This window comes from Prionailurus viverrinus, chromosome D3, assembly GCF_022837055.1.
Source record: "Prionailurus viverrinus isolate Anna chromosome D3, UM_Priviv_1.0, whole genome shotgun sequence".
NCBI classification, from domain to species: domain Eukaryota; kingdom Metazoa; phylum Chordata; class Mammalia; order Carnivora; family Felidae; genus Prionailurus; species Prionailurus viverrinus.
In genome coordinates, this window is record NC_062572.1 from 59,240,467 (window position 1) to 59,261,600 (window position 21,134).

At 42.3% G+C, this 21,134-nt stretch overlaps 1 protein-coding gene across 4 annotated transcripts in view; it reads right to left on the reverse strand.

The window, feature by feature from the left end:
- Nucleotides 1-279: 279 nt before the first annotated feature.
- Nucleotides 280-21,134, reverse strand: part of TPGS2 (tubulin polyglutamylase complex subunit 2) — a 69,341-nt gene continuing 48,486 nt past the window's right edge. For 2 of the 4 annotated variants that reach the window (XM_047827407.1, XM_047827409.1), the window contains 5 exons: nt 20,223-20,310; nt 18,001-18,129; nt 5,543-5,656; nt 3,655-3,815; nt 280-2,377 (listed from right to left, as the gene is read on the reverse strand). In XM_047827407.1, coding sequence (XP_047683363.1) covers nt 2,147-2,377; nt 3,655-3,815; nt 5,543-5,656; nt 18,001-18,129; nt 20,223-20,310 — 723 coding nt within the window. In that variant the 3' untranslated portion in view covers nt 280-2,146. Of the gene's footprint in view, nt 2,378-3,654; nt 3,816-5,542; nt 5,657-9,578; nt 9,659-18,000; nt 18,130-20,222; nt 20,311-21,134 lie in introns of those variants that run through there. The other 2 variants (XM_047827408.1, XM_047827410.1) reach the window with 2 other exon arrangements.

Here is a 21,134-nt window from a genome sequence, read left to right on the forward strand (position 1 = left end):
TCTGAACTTGTGTTTTGTAAGTGAAGTCTCATGCAGTATGTGCCCACTGTTCCTCACCAACCCACTCAGAGCCTTCGTGATGTCTGTATGCACAAAATTCCAGCAGACCCGTGATGCAGGAGTTGAGATGCAAAGTAAATATAAGCAAGTTATTCCTACAACTAAGTGGGGCCCCGAGAGCCCTAAGAGGCCACACTATTTAAACCAGACTTTGATTTGAACGCAAAAAGAAGGTAATAGCATTCTAAGCAGCATGAATGACCATGGAACTCTGTCATATCCTTTTTTACTCATGTTACTTTTTTTTAAAGTTTTTATTGTACTCATGTCATTAGCCATTTACTCACTTCATTAGCCATCCACTTATGCTGAATATAAGAAAAAACGAAAACAAAAGGCAGCCCGTAGTTCTTTCAGTCCTTCCTTACTCATTAGTAAGCTGAAAGAATAAGAATGTGTACATACGAAGAAGTGAATAATTGAGATAGGTTTTTTTGGGTTTTGTTTGTTTTGGCAGTGTTTCCAGTGTTCCAGTAAGGACAAAATACATATACGTACAATTATGTGCACATAAACTATGAAATGCAAATTATCTAATTTTGGTGATTCTACATGAGTTCACTGCCCTTCTAGTTGTAGTTTAAAACTGGAATTGCATAATACAAAGATGAATAAAGTTAATGCTAATAATTTAGAATTTAAATTTTTCGTTACTTAGAACAGTATTCAGTAGAAAATAAAAATCCACCATAACAAGATGTGAGAGACCATGGAAGAAAGGGAGAACATTTCAATGCCTTTAATGGTACTATTTTCCTAATTTCTGGACATCTTCTGTGCTGGGTCCTACACATCAGCTAGCTGCCCGAGTCTTCATGCTCTCCTTTCCTCACCAGAACCCCCATCCTCTGCTATATCCTAAGAGGGCTCCTGCTGATGTGAAGGGCTCCACTGCCCTCCTGGGTCTTCTGCTGCTTCACCTGTGGAAAGCAGAACGGGGCCAGGCCTGACTTCAAAGTAACTCAGGGGACTCAACAAGCACTAGAGGAAGGGTGCTTGCCACAGGAGAGGATGACAGGACTTCTCAATCCCCTTCTGACCCTGACTTGTTTTGGAGTAGCAGCCACAGGCTGGAATCACTTATCTGGTGTTATTGGTTCTCCCTTTGGTTTGATCAGTTTTGGAAGAAAAATATTTCTAAAAGACTAAGACTTCAGCTCTCATCCTTGACAGCTTGGTCCCTCTTTGTCCCTTTCTGCCACTCCATGAATTGTTGGAAGCAGTTAGAAGGCAGAGCAGGTGGAAAGCTCTTGTCAACAGTGGTTTTACCAAAATTCTTTATGAAGAGTCCTGTAGACAATACTTGGGAGTTTTTGTTTTTAAATGGTTCAAGTACAGCAGATCACTTCCTCTTAAAAAAAAAAAAATTAAGATAGTGTTGACAAACTTTATAGCAATCTGAAAAGGGAGCACAGAATTACTTATGAAAAATAAAAAGAACATGTACAATTGTATCTTCAAGAATTTTCATGGACCATTATGACCCATCAACTTAAGGTATCCACATTTTCTAACAAAAATGAACCAAGAAAGGGCAGCATGAAAATATTCTCACGCAGTGCTGCCCAACAGAACTTTCTGTGATGATGGAAATGTCCCATTATCTCTGTGTTGTCTAATACAGAATCTACTAGTCACATGAATACTCACAACATGGCTAATGCAATTGAGGAACTGAATTTTTCATATCAACAGCCACATGTGGCTAGTGGTTACTAACTGAAGAATACAGTTCTAATGTCTCATGGGTCAAAACCAGCGATTTCCTCAGGGGCCTTCTCTAATCACGGCTGAGGGATGCAGAGGAGTGGGGGTGGGGAGAGGGGAAAGCCCTGAACAGATTATTTAGCTACTTAGTAAGTTCTGAAGCTCTCCACAGCTTTTGGAGGCTGGGGGTGAGGAAAGGACTCTGGGGGAGACCTGAGAATGCCCTTGAACTCCTGGCTAATGCCAGCAGGAGTAAAAGGACTAGGATTTGGCTCACTTAGACGGCGAAGAGGCCTGTGGTACCACACACACAATCGGAGGCTTGGGCCATCTGTGCATGGAAATCATCGCTGTGGGGCTGGCAAGGATGTGGAGGTGCTCATTTGCGGACAGGGTTTCCAGGACTAAAAGAGGATTTAGACGTGGAAGGAGGACCTGAGGGCCCTTTCTGGCCACCTGCAGGCTGGACAGGCCCTTTCTTTTTGGGGCTTAAGGTCTTGTTCTTGCTCTTGAACACTTTGCTGGGATCCAGCTTGTTCACGAAGGAGTTGGTCTCTTCTGCGAGTAGGTTTGTGTTGTAGGTGATGGGTTTATACATGTTGAACCATTGCTGTAAGGCAGAATTGGGAAAGCGGTCACAATTCAAAGGAGAAATGCCACTGTTTATGCTTTTTAGTGGGGACCCAGGGGACAGAGGGCTGGGGAGATGGGGCAAAGAGAGCAAAAGGCTTTCTGAAAAACTGCCTTGAAAATCTGTTAGTACTTCCTTTAAGTGAAAGTGATGGCACACACATTGCTTCATGAGGTCTCATAACCTTTACAATAAATGTAGCGCGAGGACTAAGAACGTAAGTAAACACCCTTCCTTCTGATCTAGTGAGCCCTGAGTGTGGGATGTTAGGTCCCAGATCATCAGTGTTCTTCTAATTGTTCTGTCCTCAAACCAGCCACTGCCCATCAGGTAGACTGGGCAGTGCCTTCCTCACACGGAAGGTGCATAACAGAGGCCAGTAGCAGGCCTTGGCTGAAGGCAGGTGCCTGTTGGTGCTGTCTTCCCCTTCTGGGCAAAGAGCATCACATTTATTGATGTGATAATATCAATCACAGAGCATCACAGGGTTGACTGGATGATACTGTTATGCGACATTTGAGCAAAGTGGGGCCCACCAGATGAATACATACATGGAGCTGAATCCCTCATTTATTGCCACCCAGCCTAAGTTCTTCCGGGCATACCAGGCGGCATATGAGCATTACCTGGCGATCGTATGTTTGAAGTGTTGCCCAGATGTGTAATATAAACGAGGCACATCCATACAGTGGAATATTCTGTATCACTAAAAAGGACAGCTCTGTATGTACTGTAGGAAGTGAGCTCCAAGATGGAATGTTAAGTGAAAAGAAGGTTGCAGAACGATGTGAAAGGTGTATTATTGCAGTTGTGATTTAGAAAAAAGGAACCAAAAATCGTATGCATGCATGCATACTTTCTAGGCAGTAAAGTGTCCTGTGAAAGGCACAAGAAAAGGGGAACAGTGGCTGCCTCTGGGGAAGGCTGGAGAATCTGGGAGTAAGAGACTGACTTTTCACTTTTCCTGTATCTACATACTATGCAAAACAACTTGACCTAAGCCCTCAATAAAATTTAATTAGAAAGTAAACTCCCTGGTGATCCTGAGGATCAGTCAAGTTTGGGAACCACTTAGTTCAGTATAAAGTGAGGCTGTCTACCTATACTGGAATCATCTGCCTTGCATTATGAAGATGCAGGTTCTTGGGCTCCATCCCGGGTCTTCTGAATCAGACAGGGAAACTGAGAATCTGCAACATAAGCATCTCCGTAGATTCTGATAGTCCAGTTTGAGATGATAGGTGTCCCTCCCTTACCTTGGCCTGTGGGCTAATGCCGTAGCTGGTGAAGGCGTACTGCCACTGTGGCAGGCCCAGGTGTGTGATGAGCAGGCGATAGTAAGCGGTAAAGGTATCTGTGAGAAAATGCCAGTATAATGCTCTGTCCAGGAACCAAATCTCAGCGTCTTGTGCCAATGCTGAAATAGCAGACAAAAGAAACGAATGCATGGTGTAACACTTTTCTTTTTTTTTTTTTTTAAATCTTTTATTTTTGAGAGACAGAGCGTGAGCAGGGGAGGGGCAGAGAGAGAGGGAGACACAGAATCCGAAGCAGGCTCTAGGTTCCGAGCTGTCAACACAGAGCCCCATGTGGGGCTCGAAGTCATGGACTGCAAGATCATGACCTGAGCTGTAGTCGGATGCCCAACTGACTGAGCCACCCAGGCACCCCACACTTTTCTCCTTTTATCTGTAACGTCAAAAAAAAAAAATTCCAATACTTCAAGGATGTGAAATTAAAGTTCCCTCCCCCCAACCTCCCAGGCCTATGCTCCAGTGGCCACTGTTAGGCATTTCATTGGTATTGTTTTTTACAGATTCCTGATCAGTCAGCCGACTGCCCTGTGTGCTTGGCGCTGGCCTTCTGTGCACTCAGGCTCTCCATTCAGCCACCCCTGCTCCAGTGGGACATACTGTGATCTCAGCTTTCCTGATGGAAGCAGACTCTGAATGGCTCTGATCTTCTGAAGAGGTCTCCATCAGGAATCTGAGGGGCTATGAGCAGCCACTACGGACGAGCCCAGACCAGCACCCGTCCTGGATCCCACCTGTGCTGCTGCGAGAGGTCCTGGCTGAACTGAAGCAGGCACTATCACACCAGCTCCCACCTCATTTGCTTCTGACACTCCACTCTTCCTACTGCAGACCTCTAATCTAGTGCATCTCCTGTCTAATGGACTTAATGTCTCCCTAAGTGGCCCCAACCCTCCAGTCTCTTCCTTTTCCAAGACTGCTTGTGGTCACATACACTTGCATCTCAATTCTGCCATTCTTCTATTGAACAACCTTGACTTCACATGCCAAGCTCTGCATGAAGGGGAACAACTGGCCTCTGGCTTCATCTCCTCCCCACCCACAAGATGAACCGGGCAGCCCAATGAACTGAAGTTATCTGTCACTCCTTCCAAATCAGTTGTACTTTCCCATGGTGTAACTTTACTGTGTGTCTTTGCCTGGATGCTTCCTTTACCTCACAACTCCTCTTGTACCACACCTTCCCATAACCCAATATGTAGATGGAAGGCTACTTTGCAAAGATGGCCCCTCTTTTCTCCAGGGGCAAAATCCTGACGTCTGTATCTTCTCACCCCTACCAGGCAGAGAGCTACTAAAAGAGGGCTCGGCCTTGTCTACAGTCCCTAAGCCAGGGCCTGAACTGCTGTTGGGGGGCGGGGGGCAGATAATAGCTGCTTCAACAGAGGCTGGAGGCTTTTACTCTGGATTTCTCATCTGAGGTCTTTAGCTTGAGGTTTACTAATTCAGGTTTTTAGTGCTGTCAACTTGCCTATGTACAGAAGTATACTAGAAGGATAATGCTTTTCCTGGATGCTTTCCTAATGTGTGAGCCTGCTAGAGGAGCCTATAAACAGAATGACCATTTCTTTTACTTTTTACTTGCTTAGTATCCTACTCCCACTATTTTGTAGTAACTCACAAATGATGACAGCTTAAAAAGACTCTAGTGGTTGGCCTAGAAGGAGATGCTCAGGGAGGACCAAAGGGGATTTCTCAGTCTTGGCATCTCCAAGAGACCCAGTGGCATCTCATGAGTCCAGAGAGGAGTGTGCCTTTTGTGTGAGGACCGGACAGCAGGGTCATCCATGCCACACCCAACGGCAGCCCCATGCTTGTCGCTGATTCTTACCTGGCTTCCCTCTTTTGTAGACAAGGCAAACTTTCCCATTCCCATCGCAAGGATCCAGCTCAAATATCACACTTCGAGAATCAAAGTGGGGCTTCTCTGGCTGGTTCTCACTGGCTGCAAATCCAGAAGTTAATGGTCATGTTCAAACATACTCAACTCAAATACATACTTACTTGTCCAGTTTTGCTAAGGTGAGGAAAAAAACAAAAACAAAAACGGAAAAAACCTTATCTCAGGCATAGTCTTTTAAAAAAAATATTAGAGATAAAGAGAAAGCGGGTGTGCATATGTGGAGGGGAGGGGCAGAGAGACAGGGAGAGAGAGAACCCCAAGCAGGCTCTGCGTTCACAGAGCAGGGCCCAACATGGGGCTTGATCCCACAAACCAGTGAGATCATGACCTGAGCTGAAATCAAGAGTCAGATGTTTAACCGACTGGGCCACCCAGACGCTCCTCTCAGACATATTCTTAACGACTGTTTCCAATGTGCGCCAAATGAATTCTATACTCTAAATGCCCAGGATCGTATCCATGGTTCAAGCCTTCTGTCTGGGCTTCTCCATCACTAAAAGACAGTATCACACAATCTGGGGGAAGGTGGCACAAGGAAAACAACCTGAACTTGCTGAGAATGGGAATACATAAAGGCTAAGTAATCTGGCCCGATGTTGACACAACTGTTCTTTTCCCCAGATAACTGCTTTCTCTTCATTTATAGCACTTTTTTAAAAAAAAAAAAATTTAATTTTAGAGCATGTGAGCAGGGGGCAGAGAGAGAGAATTTTAAAAAATTTTTTTGAAGTTTATTAAGAGAGCGAGCAGGGAGGAGCATAGGGAGAAAGAATCTCAAGCAGGCTCTGAGGTGTCAGCAAAGAGCCTGACGTGGGGCTCAAACCCCACAAACCGTGAGATGACCTGAGCTGAAATCAAGAGTTGAACGCTCAACTGATTAAACTACCCAGGCGCCCCACTATGATCTTTTGATTAGAATCTCCTTTCCTCTGTCTAAAATGCATGTTTATAATATTTAATGTTATTTTATAATTAGTGCTAAGTCTGGCTCAATTAGAAATACTATTTTTTCACTTATACATATAGCCATACATATAATTTTATACAAATGTGTTTATTTACATTTCTAACTAAAAAATTTTTAAGAAATAATTAAAAATTTTTAAATAATTAAAAATTATTTCTTAAAAAATTTTTAAATTTACATCCAAGTTAGTTGGCATATAGTGCAACAATAATTTCAGGAGCAGATTCCTTAATGCCCCTTACTCATTTAGTCCATCCCCCATCCCACAACCCCTCTAGTAACCCTCTGTTCTCCATATTTATGAGTCTCTTATGTTTTGTCCCCCTCCCTGTTTTTATATTATTTTTCTTTCCCTTCCCTTATGTTCATCTGTTTCGTATCTTAAAGTCCTCACATGGGTGAAGTCATATGATATTTGTCTTTCTCTCACTAATTTTGCTTAGCATAATATCCTCTAGTTCCATCCTTGTAATTGCAAATGGCAAGATTTCATTCTTTTTGATCGCCAAGTAATACTCCATTCTATATATATGCCACATCTTCTTTATTCATCCATCGATGGACATCGGCTCTTTCCATACTTTGGCTATTGTTGATAGTGCTGCTATAAACATTAGGGTGCATGGGTCCCTTTGAAACAGCATACCTGTATCCCTTGATTAAATACCTGCTAGTGCAATTGCTGTAGTTCTATTTTTAGTTCTATTTTTAATTTTTTGAGGAACCTCCATACTGTTTTCCAGAGTGGATGCACCAGTTTGCATTCCCACCAGCAGTGCGAAAGAGATCCTCTTTCTCCACATCCTCGCCAACATCTGTTGTTGCCTGAGTTATTAATGTTAGCCATTCTGACAGGTGTGAGGTGGTTTCTCATTGTGGTTTTGATTTGTATTTCCCTGATGCTGACAGTGATTTGATCATTTTTTCATGTGTCGGTTGGCCATCTGGATATCTTCTTTGCAGAAGTACCTATTCATGTCTTTTGCCCATTTCTTCACTGGATTGTTTTTGCGTGTTGAGTTTGGTAAGTTCTTTACAGATTTTGGATACAAACCCTTTATCTGATATGTCGTTTGCAAATATCTTCTCCCATTCCATCAGTTGCCTCTTGGTTTTGCTGTTTCCTTCACTGTGCAGAAGTTTTTATTTTGATGAGGTCCCAATAGTTCATTTTTGCTTTTGTTTCCCTTGCCTCCGGAGATGTGTTAAGAAGTTGCTGCGGCCAAGGTCAAAGAGGTTTTTGCCTGCTTTCTCTTCGAGGATTTTGATGGCTTCCTGTCTTACATTTAGGTCTTTCATCCACTTTGAGTTTATTTTTGTGTATGGGGTAAGAAAGTGATCCAGGTTCATTTTTCTGCATGTTGCTGTCCAGTTTTCCCAGCATCACTTGCTGAAGAGACTACCTTTATTCCATTGGATATTCTTTCCTGCTTTGTCAAAGATTAGTTGGCCATGTGTTTGTGGGTCCATTTCTGGGTTCTCTATTATGTCCCATTGATCTGAGTGTCTGTTTTTGTGCCAAAACTAAAAAAATTTTAAACATGGCTTTCCTCTCTCCTAGAGGTTATACTTTCACACTCTTTTTGATCAATTCACGGAGTACAAGTTCTGCCTGGCTTCCCCTCTCTATGCTGTAGGCTGGAAAACTCTCTTGAAGTAATAAGCTGAGGTTCCCTTTCTTTATATCCATCTTTCAGGCTCATTGTCCTCCACTGCCTGATGGTCAGTGTCTTGAAATCCATTTTTATATATCTATGTATCTCCAGGTTGGAGGATAAATCAGGTCTGTTACTCCATCTTGGGTGAAATCTAAAGTCCAGATTGTAGGGTCCCACCAAGTTTCAGCAGCCCTGACTGATGATGACCAGGGTCTGTCCTCTGGAGAAAAGTAATAAAAATACGAAACTCACTCAGTGTGGTTCCCTTCTGCCACTTATAGATGCCACTCCAGTTTTTAAAGCTTTCCCAGAGGAGGGGCGCCTCCTGGGCGGCTAAGCGTCTGACTTTGGCTCAGGTCATGATCTCCTGGTTCATGAATTCGAGCCCTGCATCAGGCTCACTACTGTCGGCACCAGAACTGTCAGCGCAGAGCCTGCTTTGGATCTTCTGTCCCCCTCGCCTTCTGCCCACTCCCACTTGTGTGTGTGTGTTTTTTTTTGTTTTTTTTGTTTTTTTTTTACAGAGGGGCACCTGGGTGGCTCAGCTGGTTGAACGTCTGGCTTTGGCTCAGGTCATGATCTCCTGGTTCTTGAGTTCAAGACCCACATTGGGCTCCATGCTGACAGCTCAGAGCCTGGAGCCTGCTTTGGATTCTGTGTATCCTTCTCTCTCTGCCCCTCCCCCATTTGTGTTCTATCTCTCTCTCTCAAAAATAAACAAATGTTAAAGAAAAATAAAAGAAAAAGCTTTCGCAGAGTAGTCTTGGTATGGTAAAATGTACTCTGCCATTACCAAAAGGTCAATATTTGAGTCTTGCTTCCTTTTTTACCAAATAAACAGTGTCACCTATTTTCAGTTCCTCACCGAAATTTTAGTTCGGTTTTATCTTCGTGTGTACATTAGCATATTGTTGTGCCCAATAATTTCACTCTTGGGAGTACCAGTGGATCTCTTTTTTGTTACCTGTTATTTGTGCTGGTTCTTGTTCATGGTGTTGTGTTTCTTCATGTGTGTATTTTTTAAAGTATTTTTTGAAAAATTATTTATAAAACAGTTTGAGGTCTAATTTAATGTTATCTTCCTCTAGGGTAGAATTTTCTTTTTATGTAAGAGCTTTACTGAGATATAATTCACGTACCATACCACTTACTCATTAAAACTATGCAATTCAATGGTTTTTTAGTATATTTACAGTTATGCAACCATTAAGACAATCCATTGTAGAACATTTCTCTAGAGTGAATTTGTTTGTTTCTGCTAGGCCCCTGAGGAGCTTAGTAATCTGGAATCAATTTAGTTTTGGGATTTAACATGTTCTGGGACACACATAGGACTTACACGTGAGCTTCAATCCATGTGAAAAATGGTTACTTTCGGTTCATTCAGTCTCCTCTGGTACTGCTCCTCATGGTGCCAACCTGAAAAGCAGGGTAGTTTTTATGGGTGCCAACTTTTCTAAGTCTTGGACTCTGTTTTATTCCCCCGGCTTCAAGACGAGTCCAATTCACAGCTTTCCAGCATCCTCAGTGCCTGTTTGAAAAGGGCAATGTACCCCAGGCAAAAGCAACTCCAAATGCTGCATGTCTTCCCTGGATTTCTGTCTTCTGGATGTTGATCTGACATTACCTCATCATCTTGTTAGCTCTCTGGTAAACATTTTAGGAAGATGGTTTTTGTATTTTGGCCTGACTTCTCAGTTGTCTTTAGCAGGAAGGCTCTTGTGAATTACCTGTCTGCCATTACCAGAAGAGGAAGTCTTTTCATCAGTTTAGCTCTGCTCCTAAAAATAACATAGATGAGCTTTGCTTTTTATATTGACGGCCTTTGGTTTTCAAAAGAGAAATTTAGGGGCACCTGGGTGGCTCAGTTGGTTAAGTATCTGACTTCGGCTCAGGTCATGATCTCACAGTTTGTGAGTTTAAGCCCTGTGTCGGGCTCTGTGCTGACATCTCAGAGCCTGGAGCCTGTTTCGGATTCTGTGTCTCCCAATCTCTCTCTGCCCCCCTCCTCACCCCCACTTGTGCTCTCTCTTGCTCAAAAATAAATAAATGAACATAAAAAAAAAAAAAAAAAGGGAAACAATCCCAGAACATTTAATATCGTGATTGATCTGTCTTCTTTTATTTCTCTTAATGTTTTGTTTCCTAATTTATGTTTCTTCTTTTCCCTCATTTTTACTCATGTAATTCAATATTATTAGGTTGGTGATATTACTATACATTTTTATTTCTATATTACTTTCCTTATTTTCACTTGTTTGTATTATTAGATTCATAGGACTCTACCCTTATTTGAAAATAGACCATTATCTCCCCTAATCAAGTGTGGTATGCAGAATTCCAAGATGGCTCCCAGGATTCCTGCTCCTTAATATACAGACCTTTCATGACCTTCTGCCCTTGAGTATAGTCAGGACCTGTGACTATGTTGTAGCCGTTCCCTTGATTATGTTACAAGATAGGAGACTGTTGTAGCAGACTGGAGAGACATTTTCCTGCTAGCTGAGAAGTAAACTGCCATGTTTTGAGAGGGTCATGTGGCTATAATCTGAGGGCAGCCTAACAGAGTTGAGAGTGATCCCTGGCTAACAGCCAGCAACAAACAGGGACCTGAGTCCCACAGCTGTAAGAAACTAAGTATGGCCAACCACTAGTGGGGCTTGGAAGAGGTCACTGTGCCATAAATGAGATCACAGCACCAGCTGACATCTTGATTTTAGCCTGGTAAGTAAGACCCTAAGTAGAGAACTCTACTTACGTGTTCTCTTATGAATTCTTGATTCATGAAACTGTTAGATAATAATCTATTATACAAAAATAGAAAATTCAAACATCAAGACACTCTTGTTTTCCCCAGCAAGGTGTACTATTTCTTCCCTATAGTAGGAGGATACCGTCTACTTTCTGCTTCTTTTCCTCCTTTGTCCTACATTTTCTACTAGTAGGGACCTCAGGAACATTCTCTATATTAATTGCTAGGGCTGCTGTAACTAAGTACCAAAGTGAATGGCTTAAACAACAGATATTTGTAATCTCACAATTCTGAAGGCCACAAGTTCAAGATCAAGGTGTTGGCAGAGTTGGTTCCTTTTGATGGCTATGGGGGAAGAATCTGTTCCATGTTTCTCCCCTAGCTTATGGTAGTTTATTGGCAATTTAGCTTTCCTTAGTGTGCGGAAATACTACCCCAACTCTGCCTTCATCTTCAAATGGCATTCTTCCTATGTCTTCAAGGACACCAGTCATATTGAATTGGGGTCCACCCTACTCCCATACAACCTCATCTTAACTACTTAGATCTGTAATAACCCTATTTCCAAACAATGTCACGTTCTGAACTAGGAGTTAGGAATTCAGTATGAATTTGGGGGGGCATAATTTAACCTGTAACACTGTTACATCTTTCCTCTTTCCTTTCTTTTAGGTTTAGCTGAGACAGTACACAGTTGACCCTTGAAAACGATCTGAACTTCATGCGTCCACCTATACATGGATTTTTTACAGTACTATAAATGTATTTTCTCTTCCTTGTGATTTCCTTAATATTTACTCTTCTCTAGCTTAATTTATTATAGGAGTACATTTACAAATAACATACAAAACATGTATTTACTGATTGTTATTGGTAAGGCTTCCAGTCAACAGTAGGCTATTAGTAATTAAGTTTTGGGGGAGTCAAAAGTTATAAGGGGATTTTGACTATATGGAGGGTCACGGCCCCTAAGCTTCTGCATTGCTCAAATATCAACTATAGGTTTTACAATATTCCTTGCACTGCATCTGTCCCCTTTTCCAAGAGTTCTTACGTAAGAGCTATGGAACACATTCCTAGACACTAAGATTCCTAGACACCTCTTTCAGAGGAGGTTTGCTGATCCCTTGTTTCCTTCCCTTTTTATATCCGTATCTTGGGACCTCCATTCAGTTGCATTTGTCTTTTGGTTAGAGTACTGATGTCCCTGAAGTTTTACACATCCTTACATGTTTGGTCTATATATGTGGGCCTTTTGATTTTTACTCCTTGTCTCTCTGTAACCCGTATATGCTTTCTCTACTTTCCACTGCTGCAAGAAGTCTGATGTCAGTCTGATTATTATTTCTTCATAAGTACCTTAAATTTTTTGCCTAGAAGCCTATAATTCTTTCCCATATTATGTAACGCCTAGGTGTCTCTTTTCTCATGAATTCAATTTCACTCTCAGAGAGCCCTTTCAATCTGCAGAGAAATTTTCTTGTGTCAGTGTTTACTGGCTTTCTATCTAGTGTTTTTCTCTTTCTTGAGCATCTGTAATACCAATGGAAGGTCTTCTGGAGCTATTTTCTACTTCTCTTACCCTTCCACCGTTTTCTTCATAATTTTCCCCTTTTAAATACATCTTGTACTCGGTTTATCATGCTATTAACTCAAATCTCAATAATGTTTATATTCTTCATCAATTGTTTGAGAATCTTTACTGTTCTTCTATAGGAATCTTTTGTGCTGTCTTTTTTTTTTTTAATTTTTTTTAACGTTTATTTATTTTTGAGACAGGGAGAGACAGAGCATGAACGGGGGAGGGGCAGAGAGAGAGGGAGACACAGAATCGGAAGCAGGCTCCAGGCTCTGAGCCATCAGCCCAGAGCCCGACGCGGGGCTCGAACTCACGGACCGCGAGATCGTGACCTGAGCTGAAGTCAGACGCTTAACCGACTGAGCCACCCAGGTGCCCCCTTTGTACTGTCTTAATGTCTTTATTCTGATTCCTGTTTTTACTTAGGTTTTCATCTGTATCCTCTAGCAGTTTTATTTCTCTGGTTGTGTTTCCCGATATATCTTTCTTTCTGACTGGCCTCTTTCTGAATACTAAGTACCCTGAAAAGAGTCAGTATTTTTCCAATTAGGTTTTTTGTTTTTCTAATCTTACCTCATTGTAAGTATTTATTTATTTATTTATGAGAGTGAGTGAGAGAACGCACACATGAGTGAGCACAAGCAAGGGAGAAGAGGGAGAGAAAGAATCTTAAGAAATCTCCACAGCTCAGCACAGAGCCTGATGTGGGGCTCGAGCTCATGGTCATGAGATCATGATCTGAGCTGAAATCACAAGTTGGATTTTAACTGACTGAGCCACCCAGGCACTCCTCCAATTAGACTTAGGTCTAGGGGAGCCTGGTGGCTCAGTCAGTTAAGCATCTGACTTTGGCTCAGGTCATGATCTCATGGCTCATGAGTTCAAGCCCCACATTCTGCTCTCAACATGAAGCCCATTTGGGATCCTCTGTCTCCCTCTCTCTGCCCCTCCCCCACATGTTCTCCAGCTCTGTCTCAAAAGTAATAAACATTAATTTTGTTTGTTTGTTTTAAATAAGACTTGGCTCTAACCGCTGGACTATCCTAAAAGGCGTGAACCTAGAAGGTGCCCCAACGCCAACTGGGTATGTAGGACATACCCTATCTCTATGGGTATGTAGGACAATGTGGTCTCTCTCCCTAGCTGTGTCCTTTGCTGAGGGCTCTTGAGATCCTCTCTGGTATCCAGTTCACCTCTATTCTTCCAACTTCAAAGGCGGGGAAGACTCAGTCTACTTATTTAACAACTTCTTTGCCTTCAGGGGTTCAAAGCCCCAGCACACATAAGAAGGAGACGTGACCTTTCCTCTCTTGAGAACTACATACATCTCTTGAGTGGCAGGCTCTTCCCAGTTTTTGTTCCTGAATTCCTCTAGTACAGGCATAAATTGCTTTGTTGTGCTTTGAACGTTTGTGGCAACCTGTTGAGCAAGTCTACTGTTATTTTTCAAACAGCATTTGTTCACTTTGTGTCTGTGTTACATTTTGGTAATTTGTGCGATATTTCAATCTTTTGTATTATTATATTTGTTATGATGATCTTTGATCAGTGACTTTTAAAGTCTGAACCCATTCTTACTCCTTCCTCCCCGCACATTCTAGGTATATGGGGTCATGTTTTACATTGTTTTATTCTGTGAATCCTTGACTGATTTTTATGGGTATGTTACTTTTATTGCCATTGTGTTTTTACTTCTCATATTTTTTACTTATTCTTTCCTTCCCAAAGAGTGTCCTTTAATATTTCTTGTAGGGCTGGTTTAATGGTCACGAACGCCTTTTGTTTTTGTCTATATGAGAAAGTCTTTTTCTCTCCTTCTATTCTGAATGATAGCCTTGCTGGTGAGAGTATTCTTGGCTGCACATTTTATCCTTTCAGCACTTTGAATATACGATGCCACTCCATATTGGTCTGCAAAGTTTCTGCTGAATAATCTGCATATAGCATTGTGGGGTTTTTCTTATATGGAACTGTTTTCTTTTCTCTTGCTGCTTTTAAAATATTTTCTTTATCAGGATGGCTAGGTGGCTCAGATGGATAAGCGAACGACTCTTGATTTTCTCACGGTCATGAGATTGAGCCCCACGGATCGGGCTCCATGCTGGGCGGGAAGCCTGCTTAAGATTTTTTCTCTTTCCTTCTCTGCCCCTTTCCTGCTCATGCTCTCTCTCTCTCAAAAAATTGTTTTTTCTTTATAACTACTTTTGCCATTTTAATTACTATGTGTCTTGGTGTGGATCTCCTTGGGTTGATTTCTGGGGGAGATCTCTGTGCTTCCTGGATCTGAATATCTGTTTCCTTCCCTAGACAAGGGAAGTTTTCAGCTACAATTTCTTCAAATAAATTTTCTGCTCCCTTTTCTCTCTCTCCTTCTTGTTGGATCTCTATAACATGAATGTTCTTACAACTTGATGGAGTCACTGAGTTCCCTAAGTCTATTCTCACTTTGCATAATTCTTTTTTATATCATTGTTTAGCCTGATGGCTTTCCTTTACTCTGTCTTCCAGGTAATTAATTCCTTTGCTTCCTCTAGTCTATTCATTCCATTAAGTGCATTTTAAATTTCACTGTGTTCTTCATCTCTGATTCTTTTTTATCTTTGTGTTAAGGGTCTCACTGATGTTCTTCACTCCTTTCTCAACTCCAGTAAGTATCTTTATGACCATTACTTTAAATTCTCTATTAGGCATATTACTTATATCTGTTTCACTTTGGTCTCTTTCACTGGGGACATATTCCTCGGTCTCATTTTGTCTAACTCTGTATCTGTTTCTGTGTGTTAGGAAAGTCAGCTATGTCTCTTGCTCTTCAAAGTAATGGCATTATGAAGAAACATTCCTGCAGTGCCCTACAGTACAGTGTCCCCTGTTCACCAGGACCTGGCACTTCAGGTATGTTTCTTGTATGTGTTGTGTGTGTCCTGTGGTGTCCTAGGTACCTTTTCCTTCAGTGCAGTCATCTGCAGAAGCTCTCTTGGCCTACTGTGGGCAGTGTTTGGTCTCCAGCCAGGGTAGAGGTGTGTTTTAACAAGGTATGCACCAGTCTGCTTGCAAAATGAGACCTGCTGCTACTGCTTCTCTGCCAAGTGTGCATGGGCGGGGCACTCAGCCTTAACAAGGCACCCCTCAGCCTTCTGCAGGGCCTGCTGCAGCTGCTGTCATAGTCGCTGCTGCAGAGACAGAGGCCCTGCAAAATGCAGGGATGGGGAGATACAGTGCTGGTGAGGTTTGCACTGATTTTGATGTTATTATTGTAATTGTTATGAAACACACCTGCAGAAGGCAGCAAACGATTAACGTATGTGTTCTGACTGTACCACTGGCTATTATTCCCCCATCTCTCTTCCTCTCCTCAGGCTTCTCTGTTCTGTGAGACACAACAATAATGAAATTAGACCAATCAGTAACCCTACAGTGAATGGCCTTTGAAGGTTCAAGTGAAAGGAAGAGTCACATGACTCTCACTTTAAATCAGATGCTAGAAATGATTAAGCTTTGTGAGGAAGGCATGTTGAAAGCCAAGACAGGCCGAATGCTAGGCTTCTTCTGCCAAACAGCCCAGTCATAAGTGCGAAGGAAATTAAAAGTACTACTCTGGTGAACACCTGAATGATAAGGAAGTAAAACAGCTTATTGCTGATACGGAGAAAGTTTTAGTGATCTAGATAGAAGATCAAACCAGCCATCACATTCTCTTAAGGCAAAGTCTAATCCAGATCAAGACGTTAACTCTCTTTAATTCTATGGCTGAGAGGTGAGGAAGCTGCAGAAGAAAAGTCTGAAGCTAGCAGAGGTTAGTTCATGAGGTCTGAGGAAAGAAGCTGTCTCTATAACATAAAAGTGCAAGGCAAAATAGCAAGTTATCCAGATCTAGCTAAGATAATTAATGAAGGTGCTGGCTAAATAGCAGGTTTTCAATGTAGACCAAACATCCTTCTATTAGAAGAAGACACCACCTAGGACCTTCAAAGCCTCAAAGGACAGGCTTACTCTCTTTGAAAGGACTACTGTAGCTGGTGACTTGGTGGAAGCCAATGCTCACTGACCATTCTGAAAATCCTAGGGCCCTTAAGAATTATGCTAAATCATCTCTGCCTTGCTCTAAAAATAGAACAACAAAGCTTGGATGACAGTACATCTGCTAACAACATGGTTTATTGAATATTTTAACCCCATTGTTGAGACCAACTGTTCAGAAAAAAAGATTACTCTCAAAATATCACTGTTTATGGACAATGCACTTGGTCCATCTGATGGAGATGTACCATGAGATTAATGTTCTCATGCTTGCTAACACAACATCCATATTGCAACGCATGGATCAAGAAGTCATTTCAAGTTTTAATGTTTAAGAAACTGAAACAGTCTGGAACTGTGCACCCGTGGGATCTCCTAGGGATGCCTATGCTAGTGTCCAACTGCCAATGCAGTTGTTGCAGAAAGCCTTGCATCGGTTTTCTAGTGAGAGAATGGCCTTAAATGCACCCAAGTCCTTGGCATTGGAGACACTAGTTACCTGCTCAATATTCATTCTCCCTCTCTTCCTTAAACTCCAATTCTGTTTGAGGAGACAATGCTGAACAGGTAAACATACTCACTTCCTCAGATTCCCTTGCAACTATGGATAACATTTTGACTCTCTTCTAGCCAGTGGCTTCAGGAGATTCTGAGAAAACTACTGTTTTCCTGATAAAACGAGAGAGATTCTGCCAAAAGACAGTTTTAGTTGTTGCTTTGCTTTTTACTTTTTTTTTTCCTGTCTGGAACACAGACTGGAAGCTAGGAAGTAGAGCCCACATTCCCCAATGATGAGGATGAAAGCCATATCCAAAGGTGGGTGGAAGAAGCCACAGGGAGACTTTATCATTGACTTTCTCAAACAGCTGCACCAGCCTAGTTCCAGATTTCTTGTTATGAAAAAAATAAACTCCTATTTAGTTTAGATGCTGTAAGGGGTCTCTGATACATGCAGCCAAATCGATTCTGATAAAGTTCTCACTTATGCCCAGTTGCTCCTAGCTTTTAGCAGCAATTTAAATCAGGAATGGCAAAGAGCCTGGGGAGGAAGGGAGCTGCATTTAGATTCCATGTTCCCTGAAAGCTCCTGACACAGAAATGTTGAGTGAAGTTGATCTTTAACATTCATTCATTTACTAGGCATACATTAAATGCCAACTCTGTGCCAGTCACTGAAGCGAGTGCTGGAAACAAAACAAAAATCTCAACCCTGACATTTCTTCAGGAAAATTTCCTTTGTTGATACAGGCTGTTTTCTTACCTCACTCCCATGGTCCTAAGAAGTCACACAGGGGAAAGGTTTTGGTTTGGGGAGAGTACTATAATGCCACAGCGTCTTCCTACCGTTTTCAACATTATAGAAGGAAACAAACACGTTAATTTCTAACTCAGAGCAGAGGTTCCTTCAGGTACCTTCAAGTGCATCATCCTCCAGGTCTGCCAGAGTTGGTGCATTAGGGAGTGAATACACAGAAGACTGGTTGAGTTGAGTCAGTTTTGAGATGCTGTTAATAACCATACTGCCCAGTGGAATGGTGTGCTCTAGGGAAACATTAGCAAAGAGAAAAAGCCTTGTTACCGTATCATCATAAGGACTTCTGCTTGAGTAACTTAAGCCCAACTGTTGTTTGATTCCAGGGCTGAGGAATCTGATGGAAAGGAAGGAAGAGGATCAGTGGACTATATGCCCCAGAGCAACAACCTTTCATGCAAAAAAAAAAAAAAAAAGGCAACAGATCATGGGTGAAGAGACCCCCACTCCACACATTGGAACAGAGTATTAAAGGAATTTACAAAGGGGACGCTCAAAAAGAACTCGGAAATCTGGGCTAGGGACTCTGTTTGAAGAGCAAAGGACCTAAAAAGGTTTTTGCTCTCTCTTTCCCTTGCATGAAGGGTTACTTCTCTTCTTCTAAGCTTTCCACAATGGAAGATAGCTCTTTATGTGTCATTTTTCCTTACTTATTGCAGAGAACTTGGTGGCATTCTTGCCTGATTCTAGTCTTCTGGGATTAGGCTATAAATAAGAAACAGGCAAACACATATCTTCCTTAACAATTATACAGCATCCTCGTCATATAGGATACTAGACACTGGATGGCACACGAAGACCTAGAAATCTGCTGAAAAAACTGAAGGCCGTAGAACAGCTGGTATACAGACCACGGAAAGTCCAAGCAGGACAGACCAAGAGGTAAACCTCAGAAGCTGCCTCTGCTGCCTTCTCTGTTGTTGACTTTAGCTCTCCAGGAAAGGACAGAAATGGGGACAGAACTGGGGATCGCATAAGACGACTGGGATTAGGAGAATTAAATTAGATATTAGAATAATGAACAGGGACTTGTTCATGAAAACTTCATGAAACTTTTGTCTGAGGGCACTTGTGAAGGGGCTAGTCTGTCTTCATGATGTGGGCAAGGGAAAATCTGTCCGTCGGTCTAGTCTCTGTCCATTCTCTCTCTTACTCCAGACTGCAAAGGCCATGGCCATGCTACAAAGAAGGGCTCTGATGCTGGTGACAAGAATGGTTTCAGGTCAATGGAGGAAATAATTCAAAGCTAAAAGTTCATGTTAACTGCTCAATAATAAGCTATAAAAAGTGCCTCTGGTCAGGTGAGAGAGAGAGAAAGAGAGAGAGACAACTCTGAGAATCACCAAAAGGAACTCAGGAGGTGGAGGAAACGAAGGACAGAAGTCAGGTCTGAAGATCTGCTGTGCAATAAAAATTCTGCATTCTTAGTGACAGCACGGGGAGGTGCAGGATGCTTCCTGAGGATGAAAGTAGATATGGGGAGGTGGTTGGAGTCCAGAGGCAATAAAGGCCTCTTCTGGCCAGGAAAGTCTGTGGAAGGAATGGCTAGAACAGGGTTTCCTGGCTTATGAAATTTTACAGGAGTCGTCACTTAATGTGCGTCATCGCCTTTCATGTGTACGTAGTATCTGTACTACTAAGTTATGAGTTCCCACATCTACAACACGAATGTCTGTCCTAGACACATTTAATACTTAGGATGACAACTAGAGAAGTAAGGTGGTTGGCAACTTATGCTGAGGAGATGTGGAGAGAAGTTTAAGATCTGGTGTGAGGGACATAGCTCTTGAGATCATTGCCAATCTGGGAATGAAGGAAATTGTCCCTCTTATTTCATCTTTTTTTTTTTTTTTTTTTTTTTTTTTGAGAGGGAAGATGGAGGGAGAGAATCTTAAGTAACGTGCTGAGATCATTACCTGAGCTGAGATTTAAAGTTGGACATTTAACTGACTGAGCCACCCATGTGCCCCAGGGAGTTGCCCATCTTAGGACCATCAGTGGCTGTTCCTTCCCTCACTCTGGAGGAGACTGCTCTGAGGTGCAGCCTTCAGAGACCTTAAGTTTGAAGTAGTACAAGAATTTTGTGTAGTGATTAATGTTTTTCACCTGCTCGTACCAAAAGGAAGCCTCTAGATTGAGTTTCCAGTTAAGTACCAGCTAGACTCTGGCATAGTGGGTGGTGGGTGAAACGATGATATGTATTGGCTTTGGGAGAGAATCCTAGATTCTGGACATCACACTTTCAGAGAACTCCTGAAAACTATCGAGATACCCAATCTCTCAGCCAGGGAAATGTTACCCTATAGCAAGAAGGTTGTCTCACCATCCAGCTTTACACTCCATGTCATGTGGAAGCCGTTGGTCATTAGGTAAAAATTCTTCACATCCTCAGGTAGCATGCAGTTATTTTTCTAGAATCACAAAGCAGCTGAGTGTTAGGGCAGAAAAAGGGCACAAGGCTATACCCCAAAGCAAATGGGGATACTACTTACCATGTTTCAGATACCCCAAATAGGAAGATTCTGATAATTATCTACAAAGTCGATTACTGAGTTCAAGATGGCAACACCAGAGGCCCTGAACTCACCTTCTCCCATAGACACACCAAACCCACAGCTACTTATTGAACAACTTCCTCTGAAAGAAAATCAGAAATTGACTTAGCAACTCCTACACACTGGGTGAATGAGAAAAACCCCACATGGAAATGCGTAAGAGGCTGAGACACAATTCACCATAAACCCCACCACTGGTGCAGCAACACACAATCAGGAGAGAACCCGATCTTCCCTCTAAAGAGTGACAGGTTTGAACTCCATATCTGGCACACCAACTTTTAAGGTCTGCATGTGAGAGGTGAACTCCCCAACATCTAGCTTTGTAAGCCAAAGGGCTTGCTCCACAAGACCCACAAGGCTACAGAAACTGAGAAACAGTTGTCCAAGGGCTCATGCATGCGGGTTTACCAACCCAGGGCCTAGCGCAGAGGCAGTCGACTGAAAAGTACCCAGACTTCCAGTCTTTCTGTGTAAGAGGCTTATTTGCTTATCTGACAGCATCAGCCTGAGTGGCAGTTACCTAATTTAGCACACATCTAGGGGCTGACAAAAATACTCTCTAGAGAATGGGGTGGCTGGCTGTCACCATCTTCATGTTCTCTGCCTTGCTCCAGGTCAGCAGTATCTCCCAGAAAGAGCTTATGCATCCAACTGATGCAGTGGCTTTTGCACTGACT